The following is a 19,540-nucleotide window of genomic DNA, read 5'->3' as shown; positions in this document are numbered from 1 at the left end:
TAGTCGATTGATTATTGAGAAGGTTTGTGTTGAGAGGCTACAGTTAATTAGAAGAACACTGAAATGGCTGCATATGATCTGAGAACTGCCAGGGTTGAGGAGATGATAGAATGTGTTTATGGAGTTAGAGAAGGAGAAATGGGATCTCGAAATGAGGTGACCATGAACTTGGAGGATATTGTTGAGGGTTTGGGCAAATAAGGGTCACTAACCCCTAGTAAGTGAAAGAAGAAAATAGGAAATGTGAGTGAAAGTCTCTGCCATCAAGGTGAGAAATGAGAAAAGAATGGGTGAAAGGTAAAATATGAGGCTGTTGTATTTACTCAAGCAAGACTTTTTCTCAGTTGGTTCAGAGTTATATTTCAGGAGACTTCAGAATTCTTATCTAAAGGTAAACTGCTGCTGACAAAAGATAAACCTCGTATTTAAATAGCATTCAGGAAGGGCATGTAGGTTTCCAGTTTTACATGATTTCACTTGATTTATACAACCAAATATATTTTTAAAAATTAGTGCTAACCTCCAGAAAGATTGAAAATTTTTCATTCTAAAAATTATTAGGTTGTTTTTTAAAGGCTTCCTCTGCCAAATTGATTTAGGGTACTTCGGTGATGAATTGTCACCATCTCCACTATCATCAGTATAGCCAACAGGTATTTTGAAATGTCATATTTAGAAAGTTTGGTCATTTTTAATGCCTCAAATAATTTAGGGTAGATTTTTCATTATCCTCTCTCCCTAAAAAGATTGGCATTTCTTTGGGAAATCGGCGACTGATTTGGGTATTTGCAAACAACGATTGTCATTTTTTGTTGCCTAACTTAGAACTTTCTACTCAAAATCAAAATTTGATCAATGTTTTATGTTGAATAAAGCTGGACTATGATACCTTAAAGTAAGACTGCTTTAATTCTGCCCTTCTCTTCCTCAGACTGCGAGGCTCAAGGGACATCTGATTATCTTATATCTACCCTTGCTTAGTACACAGCACGGTCTATAATTACTTAACAAATACTATTATTATTATTATTGTTATTATAGCTACTAATAATATTGTTATACATTTCAGCAGAGAGCTGCATTGTTGGGTGTTTGGTTACCCATTTATGTTATTTGCGAACAACTAAAAAGAAAATAATATTACTGAAGCATCATGTGCCATGCAGATATTTTTGTATGAGAATCATAAGGATAAAAAGGTCAATAAAACCTCAAAGTTTTTAATCAGTCACTGTAACTTACTGAGCACTTGTGTGCCTAGCACTGTACTATAAGCTTGGGAGAGAACAATATTTAAGAGTTCATAGACCTGGTTCCTGCCCAAAAAGAGCTTTCAGTCAGAAGGGGAGCTTTAAAACACATACTCAGTTTTTATGTGAATTAAAAAATAATTTATCCTGTGGACTCGTATATTCAGAATGAGGACAGAACTCAGCTTTTTTTATTTAGGTCTTTGATGAGAATGTCAGAAGCTACAGGCTGGGTGATTACTGGGTTCATTACTTATGTTTGCTCATCCTCTTTAGTTCTTTAAAAAAAAAAAATCAGCCCTGTGAGTTGGAACTCATGGAAAACAAAAAGGGAAGTACTCTTTCAAACTCATGGTGAACTATCCTTCCTTGTCTTGGAGCCCTGCCTGAAGCATGAGGAGCAGCATGACCTAGTGAATATAGCATGGACCAGGGAGTCAGAGAGACCCGGGTTTCTAATCCCAGCTCCGCCACTTGTCTGCTCTGTGTCCTTGGGCAGTCACTTAGCTTTTCTGTGCCCGTTACCTCATCTATGAAATGGGGATTAAGATGGTGAGGCCCATGTGGGACATGGGCTGACCAACCTGATTAGCTTATATTACCACAGCATTTAAGTATAATAAGTATAAGTATATAAGCACTTAACAAATACCATTTAAAAAAGAATTCATTGCTTATGGACAATACAGTGTACAACATTGACTTTGTAATCTCTAGACTTTGCTTTATTTTCTTGCTCTCTCCTGGAAACCACAGACCAGTGTGGGTGTAAAGTGTTTTGGATGATCCTCTGGCTGGGTGGAGGAAGAACATTTTATTTAGAGCTGTGTAGGACCTTATAAAAATAAAACATGACTTGGAAAACTACCGGGAAGACAAATGATCTGAATTGACCAAAACCACTTTTGAAAATATAGGCAAAAAAACAATAACAGTGGAAAGTTACTGAGTTCCAGACTTCTGAGGTGATTAAGATATGAAAACAGCTTTGTCTGGGACACTGAAAGATAGCTAGACTTAGAAGCTCAATCCTACTGGAAAAGTGTTTGTTTTTTTTTCAATTACGTCTGTTTCCCAGACTAAAAGGTACAATTTCCAAGAAGCATTTGGAGGGAAGCTTTGAGATTTTCTTACATCTACAGATTTGTTTAGTTAGATAAGTATAGAATTATTGAGATTATAGAGGAAATAAATCATCTTTCCATCAAATGGATTGTCATGGAGTGCAGGCTATTTCCTTGTAGAACAGAATTATTGCAGATCATATTGATTCCATTGGCTTTTCTAGTCTACTCTGATTCAGATGTTCATACACCACTAACTTTTTGGGGGAATAGTTCCATTTTAAGTATTTTTTTTCTTTTTAAACACCTTATTGTTCCACAAGAAATGTATATTTTTTCTTTTGTTTTTGCCATGAAACTATTGGGTGAAGTTTGCCAAAGCCAGAAATCAGGATCTGGAATTGCCCTCAACTCTACTTAAATCACCATGGCTGCCACTTCAGATGCGTTGTTGCTCTTTCAAGGATCCTGATCGTTGTTGTTGGCATTGATGCCATTGTCCAATTGGGAGCCAGTGTAGCCTAGTACAAAGAGCCTGGGACTTGGAGTCAGGAGAACTGGGTCTCAGCATCGGTACTATTACTGGCCAGCTGGGTGACAGTGATCAAGTAATGTAATCTCCCCAGGCCTCAGTTTCTTCATCTGTTATGTGAGGAAAAGATAGATTGGGTTTAGTACAGGTTCTCTGTCCAGTCCAATAACCTTGAGAACTATAACAGTGAGAAAGTGTGGCCCAGTGGAAAGAGCGTGAGCTAGGAGTCAAAAGGACCTGGGTTCTAATCCTGGTTCCACTACTTGTCTTCCGTGTGACCTTGGGCAAGTCATTTAACTTCTCTGTGCCTCAGTTACCCCATCTGTAAAATGGGGATTAAGACTGTGAGCCCCACTTGGGACATACACTGTGTACTACCTGATTAGCATGTCCCTAACCCAGTGGTTAGTACAGTGCCTGGCACATAGTAATCACATAACAAATACCATAAAGAAAACTGGTATCTGCCCTGGATATCAGTAGATACCAATAGATATCAATTACTGATATCTATTGAGCACTTAGTGTGTGTAGGACACTGTATTCCACACTTGGGAGAGACCAGAAGCTTCCAGGAGCATATTGCAGTAACAGCAGTAGCAGCCATGGGGGAAAAGGAGAGTCAGCTGCAGGGGAGAGTACTTAGCACCAGCTGATTCACTCTTTGCATTTATTTGCTGTTGTGAGCTCCTTATGGACAGGGCTCGTGTCTACTAACTTTTTTATTACTCTCTTCCAAGCCCCGAGTACAGTGCTCTCCACACAGAAAGCACTCAATGAATACCACTGATTGTTCTTTTCCTACAGGGGACTCCTGACTACTAGCCAGTGTATACAACTCCCATGGTCTGTGTGCATGTCTATTTAGTGCTCATTCATCCAGTCCCTCGGGACCTAACCAGAGAAATTTCTGATTCTTAGATTTAGATGGGCAACACACAGCCTGTCACCTACATATCAATTGAACCCGTTTGATGTTCTCATGCCACTGATTGCATTTGTTGCCTTTCCCAGTCTTGCTTATAGCTCTAAGCCCTGGAAGAGACTCACCACTTCCCCTCTTGAAATCCTTTGCCTGCTGCAGGACCCAGGGAAGCATTTCAAGACTGCATATTAGTGAGGTGAGGGCTAAGGTAGGTCCTGCCATGGAAATTGAGTTGCAGTCCTTTCATCTAGATTCCATATTTTTCAATTCCCTTGGCAACAGCTGCCATCTCAAGTGTTTGAGCTCTAGAGGAGAGTGGGCCCATCAGAGTCACTTCCCAACTGTAGAGTCTGTCTGTCATTAGCTGTTATCTAACAACCTAGTGGTTGAAGGGTATCCAGTGTAACTTTGCTTCAATTCTGTATTAGTTGAACTTATTGGCCACGTTGGTGTGGCATAATGTTCGTTTTGGGACATGTGCTGAAAAGTAAAGACCTTTATTTAGGCTATCTCCTAGTCCCTTCGTTGTCTAGCTTTCTTCTTTTCAGATACCACCTCAATAATATTCCTTTCTTCCATAAGACCTTTGTAATGTAAAAGGAACCTTCTGACTCAAACTCTCCCCATTGCTTCCCTCAAGCTGTCTCTTAAATGTCTTCTCATTTTCCCTTTTGTGGATTTCCCAGTTGGTAGAGGCCAGCCCAGTCTGTCACTAGAGTGACAAGGGAATTCCATTCAGACTTCTCATACGTGCCCAGGGAGTGCATCGATGATATAACCTGGCATGATATTTCCCGTAAGCCTCTCCTCTGCCAAATGGACATGCCTGTCAGATCATTCATTGCTGAACCAAAGGATTTACAAAATTTCCAGTGACTGGGTGGTCTGACTTATGAATATGGCATATAGAGAGAGAGGAGGCAAATACTTGAAGTTGTCTAGTTTAGGACATTTGACACTCGTGTTGTATTGGATAATTTTATTCCATGGAGGTCACATGCAGGAATTGGCAGACATTTCCATAGAGAGTCTATTTTTGACTCTCCCTTTCCAGTATGCTTACTTCTAAAGAAGTCAGATAAGAAAGCTCCACAACCCAAGAAGAGGATTAAGGAACTTCACTGGAACCTGATCTCAGCTATCTTCAGTCAGCTGTGTCTTCTAGTTAATTGGCAAACATTTGATAAAAGCAATGTGAGGGGAACAACCCTTCCTCTCTCCTTTTCTAACAGGAGAAGCTAAATGTTTTATATTAAAACCCTTCAGAGGCCATTTATATTTAGTTTTTATTAAGTGTAGAAGGGATAATTTAGATAAGTGCCTTCCGCTCTTGATTCTCTATCTTTCCAGTATGCACATAGTTATATAATAGCTGTTGGAGACTTGCACCTAGATATTTCTCACCTATAATTCATGGGCCCGGGAGATTATTGAATCCCCAATTGTAGTTGCACATGAGTTATAATTTTAATTACAGTGAACGTATATTCATTATCATAAGCACTTATCCTGACGATCCTAGTTTACATAATGGGTTTCCAATTTTGTGTGATTATACCCCAATCATGTTTCATTATTTTAAACAGATGGATGATGGAAGAGAATTTAACAATCATTTTAGAGAATCTCAAGAGCCATTGTTTCCAGGTTGAACTCTTTTTATTTTGAATTCTGAGATTTCAAAATTGACCAAGACATCAGGTTTTTTCAAAGAAAAATGATCAGGGCACAGAGTAAAGTACAGACTGGAGTGGGGAAAGACAGAAGGCTGGGAGGTCAGCAAGGAGTCTGATGTAGTAATCCAGGTGGGATAGGATGAGTAATTGAATTAACGCAGTAACAGTATGGATGGAGAGGAAAGGGTGGATTTTAGCAATGTCGTGAATGTGGAACTGAGAGGATTTGGTGACAGGTTGCATATGTGGGTTGAATGAGAGAGAGGAGTCAAGGATAACACCAAGGTAACGGGCTTGTGAGACGGGAAGGAAGGTGGTGCCGTATACAGTGATGGGAAAGTCACGGGGAGGACAGGTTTTGGGTGGGATGATAAGGAGCTCTGTTTTGCATATGGTATTCAATATGAATTGAAATTGAAATCAAACTGATTTGATTTAATTTGATTTTATTGAATACCTTCAAAAGAAACAAAAGGTTACATATCAAATGGGTCCAGTTAGCTGTGATATATCATTTTGGAGGATTGCTCAAGACATGGGTTCTGAAAGATCCAATCAAAAAAATACTCAAGTTAAATATGTGATTATATAAAACACTACTTGTTTCCTGAAGAATTGGTAATTAAGGCATATTAAGTGTCAAGTAAGCCATTTTAAGGACATTTTAAAACAATCAGTAAGCCCAGAATAAAGATAAAAATCAATTTTAATTTGCTCCTGTGGTCAGTTTGTGTTTAAGGCTCTAGTTGTTCCAGTAAGCAGTTTTAGACTCTATGTATAAAAAAGAAATAAATTCTATTTTTTCCAAATTGCCTTTCAGTATCAGTAGTATTTAATATCAAGTGTTTTTGAGTACTTATTCTGCACATAGCAATCTACTAAATACATGAGGAACATAGAAATAACAGAGTTGATCCCTAAGCTCTTGGATATTTTTATCTAATGAGAAATCAGTAAACGTGAATTGTTGGATATAATCCTTCATTTCAGCCCCTTGGGATAGTTTACCTCTAGTAGGTAAGAAAATTCCAGTTAGAGTAATAAGATAAGGAATGGAATGTTTATTTTGGTTTTATTTTTAAGCTAAATGTAAATTGATAATAGAAAGTTTAATTGGTAGAATTCAGTGTTGTTTGATGGATAATAGGCCCTACTGGAGTCTTTTCCACTGGGGCGAAAGGTACATTATCAATTCTCCTTGACATTCATGATGATTTTAGGGTGTTAGATATACGATAGACTTCTGTGAAGGGGAAATCGCCACTTAGGTAAGCACCATTGAGTAAAGTGTTGTCCAAGCAACAGAATCTGTGGCTTCCAGTGGAGGAAACACTGACTGAAAAGAAAGTCAAAGAAAATTGGACGGTAAATGGGGGGAAAAAAATTGTGAGGGGACTAGCATTCTTGCATGCTTGCCTATATTAGTTTATAGAAATGGTAGTTGTTTCTACTGGTCATATTTATTCTGGTTATGCTTTAGTGCTGAACAGTGGACTTCAGAAGAAGGCCAATTCTGTGTTTTTCAAGGGAATTTAAAGGGGACACTCAATCAATGGCATTTTTTGAGTGTTTGCTATATGCAGAGCACCGTACTAAGCACTTGGGAGAGTACAGTACAACAGAACTAGCAGACATATTCCCTGTCCATAATGAATTTACAGTCTAGAGTGAATGTGAATATACCACTGTACCTTGGGTTCCATATAAAATACTTTCAGATGGAAGTGCAACTTATTTTGTAGTTGTTTTTGTTCTAGGGATGAGTCTATCTATAATACTTGCTGAGCACCTTGTGGGCAGAGCACTGTACTGTGCTTGGGAAAGTACAGTAGAATTAGTAGGTTAGAACCCCTGCCCTCAAAGAGGTTCTAATCTAGTGGCTCTGTTTATAAAACTGGAGATGAGTACTATAACTAAATTCTATAGGTATTATGAGTTAAATATTTCCGTTGCTTTTGCTGAGGTGAACAAGATAATTCTATTACATTCCCCAAATTCTTCTTCTTAACCCATGGTAACCCATTTGGCTCTCACTGGTGTGATTTAATTACCTGAGCTTCCATAGCTCCGGGGAGGCAGAATTGATGGTTTAATTCAAGCTTGCCTTCTTTGTCATGGTCCTGGCCTCTTGCCCACAGTTCTCCTGATATAGACTGCCTGGGAGTGATTGGTGCTATAAATTGGATGCACTTGCAAATTACCAACTGGGAGAAGGCATCCAGTGTCAAAAAGTGCTCTGGCTTATTCCCCCCGGAAATAAAATTAGAAGAAATATTTCACTACCGGAAGAAGCAAAACTAAGAGATTTATTAGATGGGGTATTAGCAAATCCATCTACTGATGTTATCACAGGGAATAAAAAGGTGTCCGTATAAAAGGTCGGGAGTGAAAAGCTATTCAGTTAGAAAATTTCTTCTAATTTTTTTTTTACTTCTTCTAAATGCCCAGTGTTTGGCACAGAGTGGTAAATACCGCTGATTGAATTAGACAAAATGAGTTGTTATAAAATGTTGTGATAATTATCTGAAAACCAAATGACAACTCTCTTTGACAGTTCATTAACATAGTACCTAGTTGTTTCTAAGCAAAATCAGAGAACAGCGTAACCTAGTGGAAAGAGCACAGTCCTGGGAGTCAGAGGACCTGGGTTCTAATACCGGCTGTGCCGGTGGTTTGCTGTGTGAACTTAGGCAAGCCACTTCACTTCTCTGTGCCTCAGTTTCTTCAACTGTAAAATGGGGACTCAATCCTCCTTCTTCCTATTTAGACTTTGGGCCCCATGTGGATCAGAGATTGTGTCCAATCTGGTAAACTTGTAACTACCCCAATGCTTTGAACAGTGCTTGACACATAGTAAGCACTTAACAAAAACAGTAAAAAAAAGCACCAACTATAGAAAATGCATAACTATAACTATAAAATATCAATTCCACTTGTATCCGACCCTTGAAAGCTCTGATTTGAAAGAGGAAGGATAATGTATTCCATTAATTCTTTCTATTTTGAAGTTAAGTGGAATGTAAGTTGGGTGTAATGCCTAAGAGATTGAATATTTCAGTATGGATAGAAAAAGCCAGTTTAGAGGAACTGCTACATAGAGCAATTGTGATTGTCATGCTCAATTATTTGGTTACAGAAAAAGCACAAATTGGGGGAAGTTTCCTGCCCTCTTATGTTGTGGTAGGGCTGTTCTGAAAAAGAGCATTCAGTTGGTTCAGCCCAGCTCTAGTGGTGAGAATTTAGCCATTATTTGCTTGACTGCTCCTTCGAAGACAGCCTAAATATGTAATTCAGACCCCAAGTGGGATTTCCTTTTGGGGCTGGGGAGAAGGTGCTTACATGGATTTTCTTTCTCTTTTTTTTATGGTATTTGTTAACTGCTTACTATGTTTCAGGCACTGTACTAAGCACTGGGGTAGAAACAAGCTAATCAGGTTGGACAGAATCCCTATCCCACAAGGCGCTCATAGTCTTAATCCCCATTTCACAGATGAAGTAACTGAGGCACAGAGAAATTAAGTGATTTGCCCAAGGTCACACAGCAGACAAGCAGCAGAGCCAGGATTAGAACCCAGATCCTTTTGACTCCCTGATTCCACTAGGCCAACCTGCTTCTCGATTAAGCCAAGCAGATCATTCCTTGACCCAAAGAATGGACAAGGGCCCTGGACACACTTCTGGAAGGTGTGCTGGAGTTATTACTGCAAGGATGTCTGGGCCTGGGTCAGTGGTTCACAGCTTCAGAAATATTCCCTCTGTCTGCTCAAGGCTCTCCCTGCTGTCACTGGGTAGATGCTGAGTATGAGATTTGGCGGGTCACAAGATAGATCTTAAAATAGACTATACACCCTTCAGAAACATAGGCATGCCGGGGACAAATCCAGATTCAAAGAGAGGGAGGTAAAGGGCTAAATAATGAGATAAATGATTCTCTGACCTGTAACAGTGGGGTTTTAAAAAAAAATAGAGTATTCCATGCTTCACACTGATTCTGACCTACTTCGAACAAATCACTGTGTCAGGTGATGGTTGCTTTAGAAGAATAAACAGCAATCTAGTTTTTAATAGTCTGTTATTTGGTTTCATATTTAATTAACACACCTGGCTTACTTAGATATGCATCTCTTTGAGATACTAAAGCATTTTCACCTTACCATCCATTCTTCCAGAAGGTAAAATGGTTAACCTGAGTGTAGTTTAATCTCCATTCATTAATTTTACCAATACCAGTATGAAAGCATTGTTCAATCTAACAATAGAAATTAAGACCCATCTAGATGGCTCTCTTTGTGGGTTTTTGGGGAAACTTTATCCATGCTTGGGAGGCTTCCACCACCTCATATCTGAGTTTTCAGACTTCAAGTTGTTTAAGTAGCCTGCATAGCCAAGGTAGCTTCAGTGCATACAGCTCTAGGTATTAATGGAACTTCTTTGTGGTGGTAGAAGTAATAATATTTTATTGAGTGCACATTTGATTCAGTGCAAATTTTTAGGCACTTGGGAAGTACAGAATATTGTACCTGGTACAGTTGCACTTGGTAAAGTGCAGTGACACTTGATAGTTTTTTTGTTCTTTTTATTTTTTTTTTGTTTTTAATGATATGTAAATGCTTACTATATGTTAAGCACTGTACTAAATGTTGGGGTAGATACAAGTTAGGTTGGAAACCGTCTGTGCCCCACATGTGGCTCAGTCTTAATTCCCATTTTACTGATGAGTCAATTGAGGCACAGAGAAGTTAACTGAGTTGTGTAAGATCACACAGCAGGCAAGTGGCAGAGCTAGGATTAGAACCTAAACCTAGTTTTTAGATAGTTTTGATTTGTAGCGACGATGACGTCTTCAGTTTTCTCCTCAGTTCAACTTTGCCAGTGTCATTTATCTATGGTTTCCTTTTGTTGTGCATTTGCAAGACAGTACTCATTATTAAGTGAAAATTAGTGTCCATATTGGGGTCAGACATAAAGTGCTTGCTTATATTGTTTTAAGGAAAGATTAAAAACGAGACAGCCAGAATTAGTGGTATTTGAGTGCTTACATTGTACAGCACTGTACTGCCTGCTTGGGAGAGTACAATTCAATGGAGTTGGTTGGTGCATTCCCTTTCCACAAGAAGATGACAGTCTAGAGGGGGAGACAGACATTAAAATATACTATAGGCATGTACGTTAAGTGTAAGTGCAGTGGGGCTGAGAGTGGTTTGAATATCAAGGGCTAGGGCGAGTGCAAGGGTGACACACAAAGGAGAAGTAGAGGAAATGAGGACTTCTTCGAAGAAGACCCCTTGGAGGAGATGTGATTTTAATGAAAAGCAAAAGTACTTCATCAAAGCAAATTAAGATTTACCTTTTAAGAGGTAGGGTAGGTAGTGATTTCCATGGCAGCCACAGTAGGGAAGATTTTTATTGTGCAGACACAAAATTCTTCTGCATTTAGGCCACGTTTTAAAATCTGTTTCCTTTTTCTTTTTTATTTCTAACAGGCCTTGAACAGGGGTATTGCCGCAGTAAAGGAAGATGCTGTTGAAATGCTGGCCAGCTATGGGCTGGCGTACTCCCTGATGAAATTCTTCACGGGGCCTATGAGCGATTTCAAGAACGTGGGGCTGGTATTTGTGAACAGCAAACGAGACAGGACTAAAGCTGTCCTTTGCATGGTAGTGGCCGGTGCCATCGCTGCTATCTTCCACACACTGATAGGTAAGATGCGCTGATTTTCTTTCAAGATTCTTCTCAATATGAGCAATTGCAGTGCTGTTCTCTCTCATTGCTTATTTATTAAGCCAACTTCAGGTGACTATAAGGGTGAAGAAAGAATACACTCCTGGCTGTAGAAAAGACAACCTTGTTTTCCATGAGCAGCAGCCACTGTGCACTCTTGCTCCTGCTTCCTACCACCCTCCTGTCTAGGACTGGGAGTAGGACTGTCCCTGGGGAAGGACCAAGTGGAGAAGAGTTCCTGCTTCTTTCTGACCCCACAGCAGAACCGATGGCTCATGGCCTCGGTCCAGGGGTGAAGGGAGTGGTTTAAGGAGTGAGAAACTCCTGACACAAACCTACCCCCAACCAGAGTCCAGAAACGATGGTCCCACCTCACTCTCAGGCCCTCCCTGGAGGAAAGAGAGGGGGTTGAGATGAGTGGGCAAGCCCAGACCTGGCCAAGGGCACTTCTTAAGAGGTCCTACCCCACCCTTTGCCATGATGGCCGTTTGAACGGCTGACCACCCAGACAGAGGCTCCCATCAGGAATTGACCCGCTCTGGGGAAACGGGCAACGAGGATGGAAACCCCAGCCAGGACCTTAGGGGCGTGCTCCAGGTTAATAGCATGAGGCCTAACGTAGTGCTGCCCCTCTGAGCCGGGGCCCCATCCCAGGCGGGTGTTCCCAGAGCCGGGGCCCTGAGCTGGGAATGGGGCTGTGTCACACCCCACCCCTTGCCGTTCCCGATTTAGAGTTTTTGTTTCCACTGTCCCCCCCCCCCCCCCCCCCCACACACTAAGGCAGCACTACTTCCCTGCAGAAACTTCCAGCTGAGGCCAGAGAAAGGCAGCAGAGATGATCAGGAGGAATGAAAACGTATCAGTGTGAGGACAGGTTGGCAGGACGTGACCAAAGCCTTCAGAACTGGGAAGCATCAGTTGGAGGGGCGGTCAGAGGAAGGCTGTTCACTGAATCCCATGGCACTTGGGTGAGGGGAGGTCCATTGAAACGGGTAGCTTGAAGGTGGCTAGTTCAAAATCATTGTCATATTTACTGACAGCTTATTCTGTGAGTATACTTTGGAGAGTGCCAGCGATTCGATAGACACAGTCTCTGCCCAGAGGAGCTTATTGTCTTCACCCAGTGGATAATAAGCTGGTGGTATATGCTACCAGAGGATGTTTTGCAGACAGAAAATAGCAGCAGCTTCAGGTAGGGTCTGATAAATCCAAGAACAAATGGTTTACGATGGATAACCTTTGGGGAAAGAAGAGACCCTGTGGGGGAAAACTCAGGGATGTTTGATGAGTCCCTCCTTGTTCATTAGGGTGTATGTCAAGGAGCCACTCTCCCCCTCCTCCCCAAAATTACCCAATTCCTCCAAGTAGAGGACATTCTTGGAGTCTGAAAACTTGCATAGGTGCATTACTGATATAGTAATAATGATGGTATTGGTTAAGCGCATACTACGTGCCAAGCAACGTTCCCAGATAACTGCTCATTTCCTTTTATGGTGGAATGGTCTCTGGAGGAAATGATAATAATAATGATTGTGATATTAAAGTACTTACTATTTGTCAAGCGTCGTACCAAATGCCGGGGTAAATACAAGATAATCAGATTGGACACGTTATAAGGAGGAGTCAAGGATTTTAACCCCCATTCTGTACATATGGAAACTGAGGTACAGAGAAGCTAAGTGACTTGTCCAAGGTCACACAGCAGGCAAATCGCGGAGTCAGGCTTAGAACCCGGGTCTCCTATTTTCTTTCCGTCAGGCCAAGCTGGTGTCGAGCAAGCATGGTGCCATGAGGCCACACGCCTCCCATCCAGAGAACATGCAATAGCCTGGCATTGTGATGTTGTGTTTTCACTCTGGGCCTTCCACATCAGCCAGCTCCCTTTCAGTCCTGCCTAAGCCTGTAGTTTACATTTTATGAGCCAGTTATTTACTTTATAAGTTGTCTTTACTTAAACCTGAATTCTGAATAAGTGTGACTGAGTGAGCCAGGAGTTAAACTAAAGCCACTTAGTAGTGTTTTCTAGCTAGAGCTAATATTTACACTCCTAACTAAAAGCACACAGTGCCAGCTCTCAGGGCAGGAACTTGAAAAAAAGTTTTGAGGAAGTGTACAATATAAGTTTGTCATCAAGATAATATGAGAGAAAGCGGGTGGTTCACCCGATGCACCAAATGTACCCTGCCAAGTTTTAGTCAACAGCTGTTTCATCTGTAACATTTTTTTTTATAAAATTTACCATCACCATATGAGTCATTGTAAAAGTAATGCCTGCTGGCTAGATTGAATGTTCCCTAAGGGTAAGGATTATGTCTTCTAATTCTGTTGTGTTTAGCAGAAGTGCTTAGTAAGTACAATGCTCTGCACAGTGTAAGCACTCAGTAAATATCAATTACCTGTATAAATGTCAGCTTTTAGTTCACACAGTTGTCCCACAGTGCGAGTGTTGCGTTGTTGTGAACAAGTGCTTGAAGGGAAGCAGTGTGGCTTAGTGGATAGACCATGGGCCTGGGAGTCAGAAGGACCTGGGTTCTAATCTCAGCTCTACCATTTCTCTGCAGCGTGATCTTGGGCAAGTCATTTAACTTCTCTGTGCCTCAGTTACCTCATCTGTAAAATGGTGATTAAGACTGTGAGCTCTATGTGGGACAGGGACAGTGTCCAACCTGATCAACTTGCATCTACTCCAGCACTTTGTACAGTGCCTGGCACATAGTAAGCACTTAACAAATACCATAAAAAAAAGTAAAATTTGCACCATGGCCCTCACCTGTACCAACGCCCCCATATATATAAACCAGAGCAGAGCCAGCATGTATTATCAGAAAGCATCTAAATCCCAAACCATCCTCTAGCTAGAACATGCATAGATGACATGTATTGGGGCCAAACTGAGTGTGTTTGGGAAAAAATCCGTACAGCCAGGATAGAAGATTTGACCTGGATCATTTCCACAAGTCCCGCGTTGTCATCTGAAATGGCACATTCACAATGGCCCTGCTGGCTTATTAGCAAGATTTTTTGACCGCTTACGGTCCTAGGCTGTCAGCAGCAGAGTGATGTGGCATTTTTACTGTGACTGAAATCCAAGTGGAATCACTAATTGCCTTTGGATTTCCCTACCAGAAGTGGCAAACAGAATATTTAAATCACAGTTCTATTCTTTTTAAACATATGGGGCATCAGACTTAAGGGCAGGCCTTCGCTTCCTTTTGGGTTTCTGTCTATTCTTCATGAAATTGAAAGGAGTGGGTTGAACATAGCTGCTGGTTTGTTTGTCTTTGAGTAATAATTTAGTGTTGTGTCTCACGGTCAACTCATCTGGTGCTTCTAGCTTACTCTGTTTGAATTAGGTAATGGGATTCACAGCACCAACTTATATGCCAATCTCTCTTCAAATCACTTCAGAGAGTGACTTAGGGTTATCATTTTCCCCCAAAAAAGTAATGATAATTTTTTTTTTCCTCTGAAAATGAACACGGGTTACACAGGTAAAGAGAAGTGTTTGTACTTTCAAGGATAGCATCCCAAGTGGATGTTTAAAGGCAATTCCACAGCTCCCTCAGCAGTCTGTTTCCTCTTTCCAGTTCTCTCATGTGAGCAATACAAACTTAAGTTGCAGAGGTATCCAATTTATCCTATTGTGTACCCTATGGAGAAACAGAACCAACTAGTTAATTTCCTCCATAGAGTCATCAATTTACTCAGAACTGGCTCTCAGTCACTCTTGATTTCCCAATAGTCGCTTTCCATCCTAAGCATGCAAGCTTAAGTCCTCATTTCCTCTTTTTCTACTCATACTGCATCACCCTGACTTGCTCCCTTTACTCACTAACATCCCCACTCCAGCCCCACAACAGTTATGTATATATCTGTAATTTATTTATTTAGATTAATATCTCCCCCACTAGACCCTAAGCTTGTGGGCAGAGAATGTGTCTATTGCTGTCTTGTACTCTCCTAAGCACTTAGTACAATGCTCTTCACACAGTAAGCACGCAGTAAAAATAACTGATTGATCGATGTAGGCATAAAATAGGTTGAAGAGGACTCGACCTACCAAACAGCCTTGCTTTACTCTGGTGGTAGCAGGATAAAGGTAAGATAGGGCAGATGCTGCCAACTCTGACTCAGCTGCCCTGACCATCATGGGGTAGCATAAAGATGTGGGTGAACTTGTCAGGGCAGCCAATTGGCTTAGCAGTTGCTAGAGCCCTCATCTATGTGTGGATGGTGTCAAACGATTTTACATGGTCTTCAGAAACAGTATGGAGGTCTTGGTGGTGATCCCTGCACCCCTCCTGTATCAGTCATTGGGTAAACATCAAGTTTTGTGGTACCACAGTTTGATCCGAAGCCCCACGTTGTGAGCCTGGTGTTCTGTGGTTGATTGTCTCCGGTAGTTTGTCAAGAAAGATTCTGCCTTGTAATTTGCCACCAATAGAAAGTACTGAGATTCCATGATCATTTCCACAGTTGGTGCTCAGATTTTTTTTTTTTCATTTTTCCATCTGTTGAGAAAGCTTGGGCAGATGTCTGCAGATTAGAATCCCTCCATGTGTAAATTTCTGAAAGAATGCCCTGCTGGTGCTTCTCCATATTTTATGATTTTGATTGTGGAAAGGACTTCCTGCTATGGCCATGCCATCACGTTTTGACTGTTTTTCCATGCTTTGATGGTCTCCTCTGCAGTGGTGGCTGGCACGACTAGGATGGTAAGGAGATAAATCAGGAAAATGTCAAGCAGGAGCTGGAGACCAGGGATGTGATTGATAGTGAAAATGAGAGCACTTCAAGTAGGAGAATGCCTGAACAAAATCTTAGTTAATCTAAGATGATTAGACAATCATTTTAGCTAATCTGAGCTGGTTAGACAAAGTATGGGGCATAGGTGAGGCATGTAAGGCACATAGCAGGAGATAGTGGCAGCTGGATAGAAACCTAGCACATAATGGGCACACTGAGATGACATCAGCACTATTCCTGAACCTTGCCAGACCCCTGGGAATCAGGTGAGAAAGGCAATTAAGCCAAGGGAGGGGTGCGATCATTCCATGTGGACAGCAAAGTCCCAATTCTGCCTTGCCCCTTTCTTTGATTTGAGTATGCTGAGTGGAGGGGAATCCATCCTGCACAATGAGATCAGATGACCACGCCTGGGACACAACTCAAAAGTCTCCAAATGCATTAGGGTGCCAGCGAGAGAATTGCCAGTCTAGATCACCATCAGCTATAACATTAAAAAACAAACAAATGGTACTGGTTAAGTGCTTACTATATACCAGGCGCTGTACTAAGTTCAGGGGTAGGTGTAAGTTAATCGGGTTGGACGGAGTCCCTGTCCCACATAGGGCTCACAATCTTAATCCAGTTTTCCAGCTGAGGTAAGTGAGGCACAGAGAAGTTGTGACTTGACCAAGGTCACACAGCGGACCAGTGGCAGAGCTGGGGTTAGAACCCAGATCCTTCTGACTTCCAGGCTGGTTTGCTATCCACTAGGCCACATTGCTTCGCACTAGGCCACGCTGCTTCTCAGCTTACCCAGCCTAGTATTCTGTCTCTGGCAGGGGCAACAGGAGATTTGGAGGAACCACCTCATGATTACTCTGTTTGACAGCAATCCTAATGGTTCCCAGGTGTATCATCTAACAATTATCAATAGTGTTTGTGGAGTGCTTAGTGTGTGCAGAGCACTACACCAAGCCCTTGGGCAGTTACTTTAAAGTTGGTAAGCAAGATTCCTGCCCTCAGCCTGTTTTACATCTCTAGCTTTCCTTATAGTGATTCATTATGAGCCAGGCATCTGTGAATTTATCCAAATCCCTCTAGGATGTACTGCTATTTTCAGCGTAGACAACTTCTTCTGGAAACCAATTCCGTGTCTTCACCAGTCCCTTGCATGTTGGTTATGTACCAGTCTCCTTCAGACTTCTGGGAGTACCCTCAGCTTGATGGTGAAGTACCCAGGAAATGGTTACAGTGGAAAGCTGCAGCATCATTTGATCCATATTTCAAAACCTACAGTCCTTTTAAGCAGCATGGCTTAGTAGAAAGAGCACAGGTCTAGGAGTCTGAGGACCTGGGTTCTAATACTGGCTCCGCCACTTGTCTGCTGAGTGACTTTGGGCAAGCAGCTTAACTTCTCTGAGCCTCAGTTTCCTCAATTATAAAATGGGGATTCAATACCTGTTCTCCTTCCTAGTTAGATTGTGAGCCCCATCTGGAACAGGGCTTGGTGAGGGTAGAGATTGTACAGTAACTAGAGATGATGAGGTTAAGTGTGTGTCCAAATTGGCGAGTGGGTGAGTTGGGGTGGAGCAGGTGGTCAGTGGAGTTGAAGGATGGAAAGCGGACAGTGGAAGGGAGGTCAGGAATGTGGATGTTAAAGTCCCCAAGGATCAATGTATGGATGGAGAAAGAGAAGAAATGTGAGAAAGAAGTCATCATGGTTCAAAAAGTTGGAGGTGGGACCTGGCAGATCAGACTCTGCTCCACATGGGGCTCGCAGGGGAGGGGTAACAGATATTAATCACCATTTTACAGATGAAGAACCGAGGCTCAGGAAAGTCAAGCATATTACCCAAGGTAGGCAAATTCAAGCAGCATGCCTTAGTGGAAAGAGCCCGGGCTTGGGAGTCAGAGAACGTGGGTTCTAATCCCAACTCCACCGCTTGTCAGCTGTGTGACTTTGGGCAAGTCACTTTAGTTCTCTGTTCCTCAGTTTCCTCATCTGTAAAATGGGGGTTAAGACTGTGAACCCCATGTGGGACAACCTGATTACCTTGTATCTACCCCAGTGCTTAGAACAGTGCTTGACACATAGTAAGCACTTAACAAATACCATCATTATTATTATTATTATAGGCAAATTGCATTGCCGTGATTAGAACCTGGGTCTCCTGACTCTTAGGCCTGTTTTCTTTCCACTAGGCCACTAGTTCTGTGCTGTAATGACCGTAACATTCGTAAAATTGTATGGGTGCAAATGTCCTGGAGTCCAATCTTGATGAAAAAAAGAAAGCGAATCAGACCTGGAAGGGATTATAAATCATCTAGTTGTTTGGAATACAGCTGCTCTTAAAAAATAAAAATCAAAGAGATGAAAAATTGTTATGATGCTGTCCTAGATCATAAGAAAACCTTCAAGGAAATACATGTGATGAATATAATACAAAAAAACCCTAAAAAATTCCCTCAGTCATAACTCTTCATTGGAATTTCTTTCTTGTGATCTTTCAGCTTATAGCGATTTGGGCTACTATATTATTAACAAACTGCACCATGTGGATGAGTCGGTGGGAAGTAAAACCCGAAGGGCCTTCCTTTATCTCGCTGCCTTCCCTTTTATGGATGCCATGGTAAGTGTGGAAAAAGCTCGGTCACTGATCCAAACAAACCTACCGCTTCCATGGACACCGCTCACCTCACACAACACTACGAGAAAGAACAGTTGGCATATATTTTATCCAAGAACCCTGATCATTCATTGGCATCCAGATGGCCAAATTCAAATCTTTTTGGGCTCTGAGAATTACAGCTGATCTGGCACAAGCCTTTTCCTGATGTAAACACTCTGATGTAACTTTTAGCACAAGCTTTTAGCACAAGCTGTAACTTGCTAATGAGATGGGTCAATGGATATTTAATTGCTGCCATATTTAGTCAGTTCTGATGAGTTATAAATTGCTTTAAAGTGATTTTCTTATTCCCAGGGCAGGGAACATGTCTTCACTGTCATACTGTACTCTCCCAAGCGCTTAATACAGTGCTCCTCACACAGTAAGCACTCAATAAATATGATACAGGGGAAAAAATAAACAGAAAATATCATTAGTGATAACTAGTGATATAAAACTAGAACTTCCCAAAGAAGTCTACCCTTGAATCAGTCTTGGAAGTTGGCTCAGCTCAGAAAATCTACTTGCTATCAAAAGAGTCAACCCAAGCAGATTTTGCCATCCCACTGAATGCTTACTAGTATCATGGAGATGCTTCTAACCATTACAGATGAGTAGCCCAGAGAAGTTCTGTATTAGTGTCATGGTCGGATTTTCCATTTTCATTGAAATCCTTGCTTCCCATACCCTGATGTCTTCCCTAAGTCAGACTGAAATTGTTCTCAGTTTCTGGGCTGTTGGGCAGGTGCTAATTTGCATATTTGTCTTGTTCACTGTACATATCATTTGAGGTTTAAATGTGTACTGTATGAAGTCTTGAAATGATACACATTCCATCCTGGGAAAACATGTGCCTCATATATAATCACACCAGGATTCTCTTATTCATGTGTGTGATTTTTTTAAAAAAGAGAGCGCTGGCGACAGTGAGAACTGCATGTTCACACTGATCTGAAATGACAGATCCAGGTTCTT

The 19,540-nt window shown here is 41.4% G+C and overlaps 1 protein-coding gene across 1 annotated transcript in view; it reads left to right on the top strand.

The window, feature by feature from the left end:
• Positions 1–19,540, top strand: part of ANKH (ANKH inorganic pyrophosphate transport regulator) — a 122,759-nt gene that overhangs the window by 63,696 nt on the left and 39,523 nt on the right. The window contains exons 3-4 of the mRNA XM_029053848.2: positions 10,931–11,147; positions 18,408–18,526. Of these exons, the coding sequence (XP_028909681.1) occupies positions 10,931–11,147; positions 18,408–18,526 (336 nt within the window). The remainder of the gene's footprint in view (positions 1–10,930; positions 11,148–18,407; positions 18,527–19,540) is intronic.

This window comes from Ornithorhynchus anatinus, chromosome X3, assembly GCF_004115215.2.
Source record: "Ornithorhynchus anatinus isolate Pmale09 chromosome X3, mOrnAna1.pri.v4, whole genome shotgun sequence".
NCBI lineage: Eukaryota > Metazoa > Chordata > Mammalia > Monotremata > Ornithorhynchidae > Ornithorhynchus > Ornithorhynchus anatinus.
Note: the sequence above shows the minus strand (reverse complement) of the source record. Positions and strands in the feature narration are given on the sequence as shown.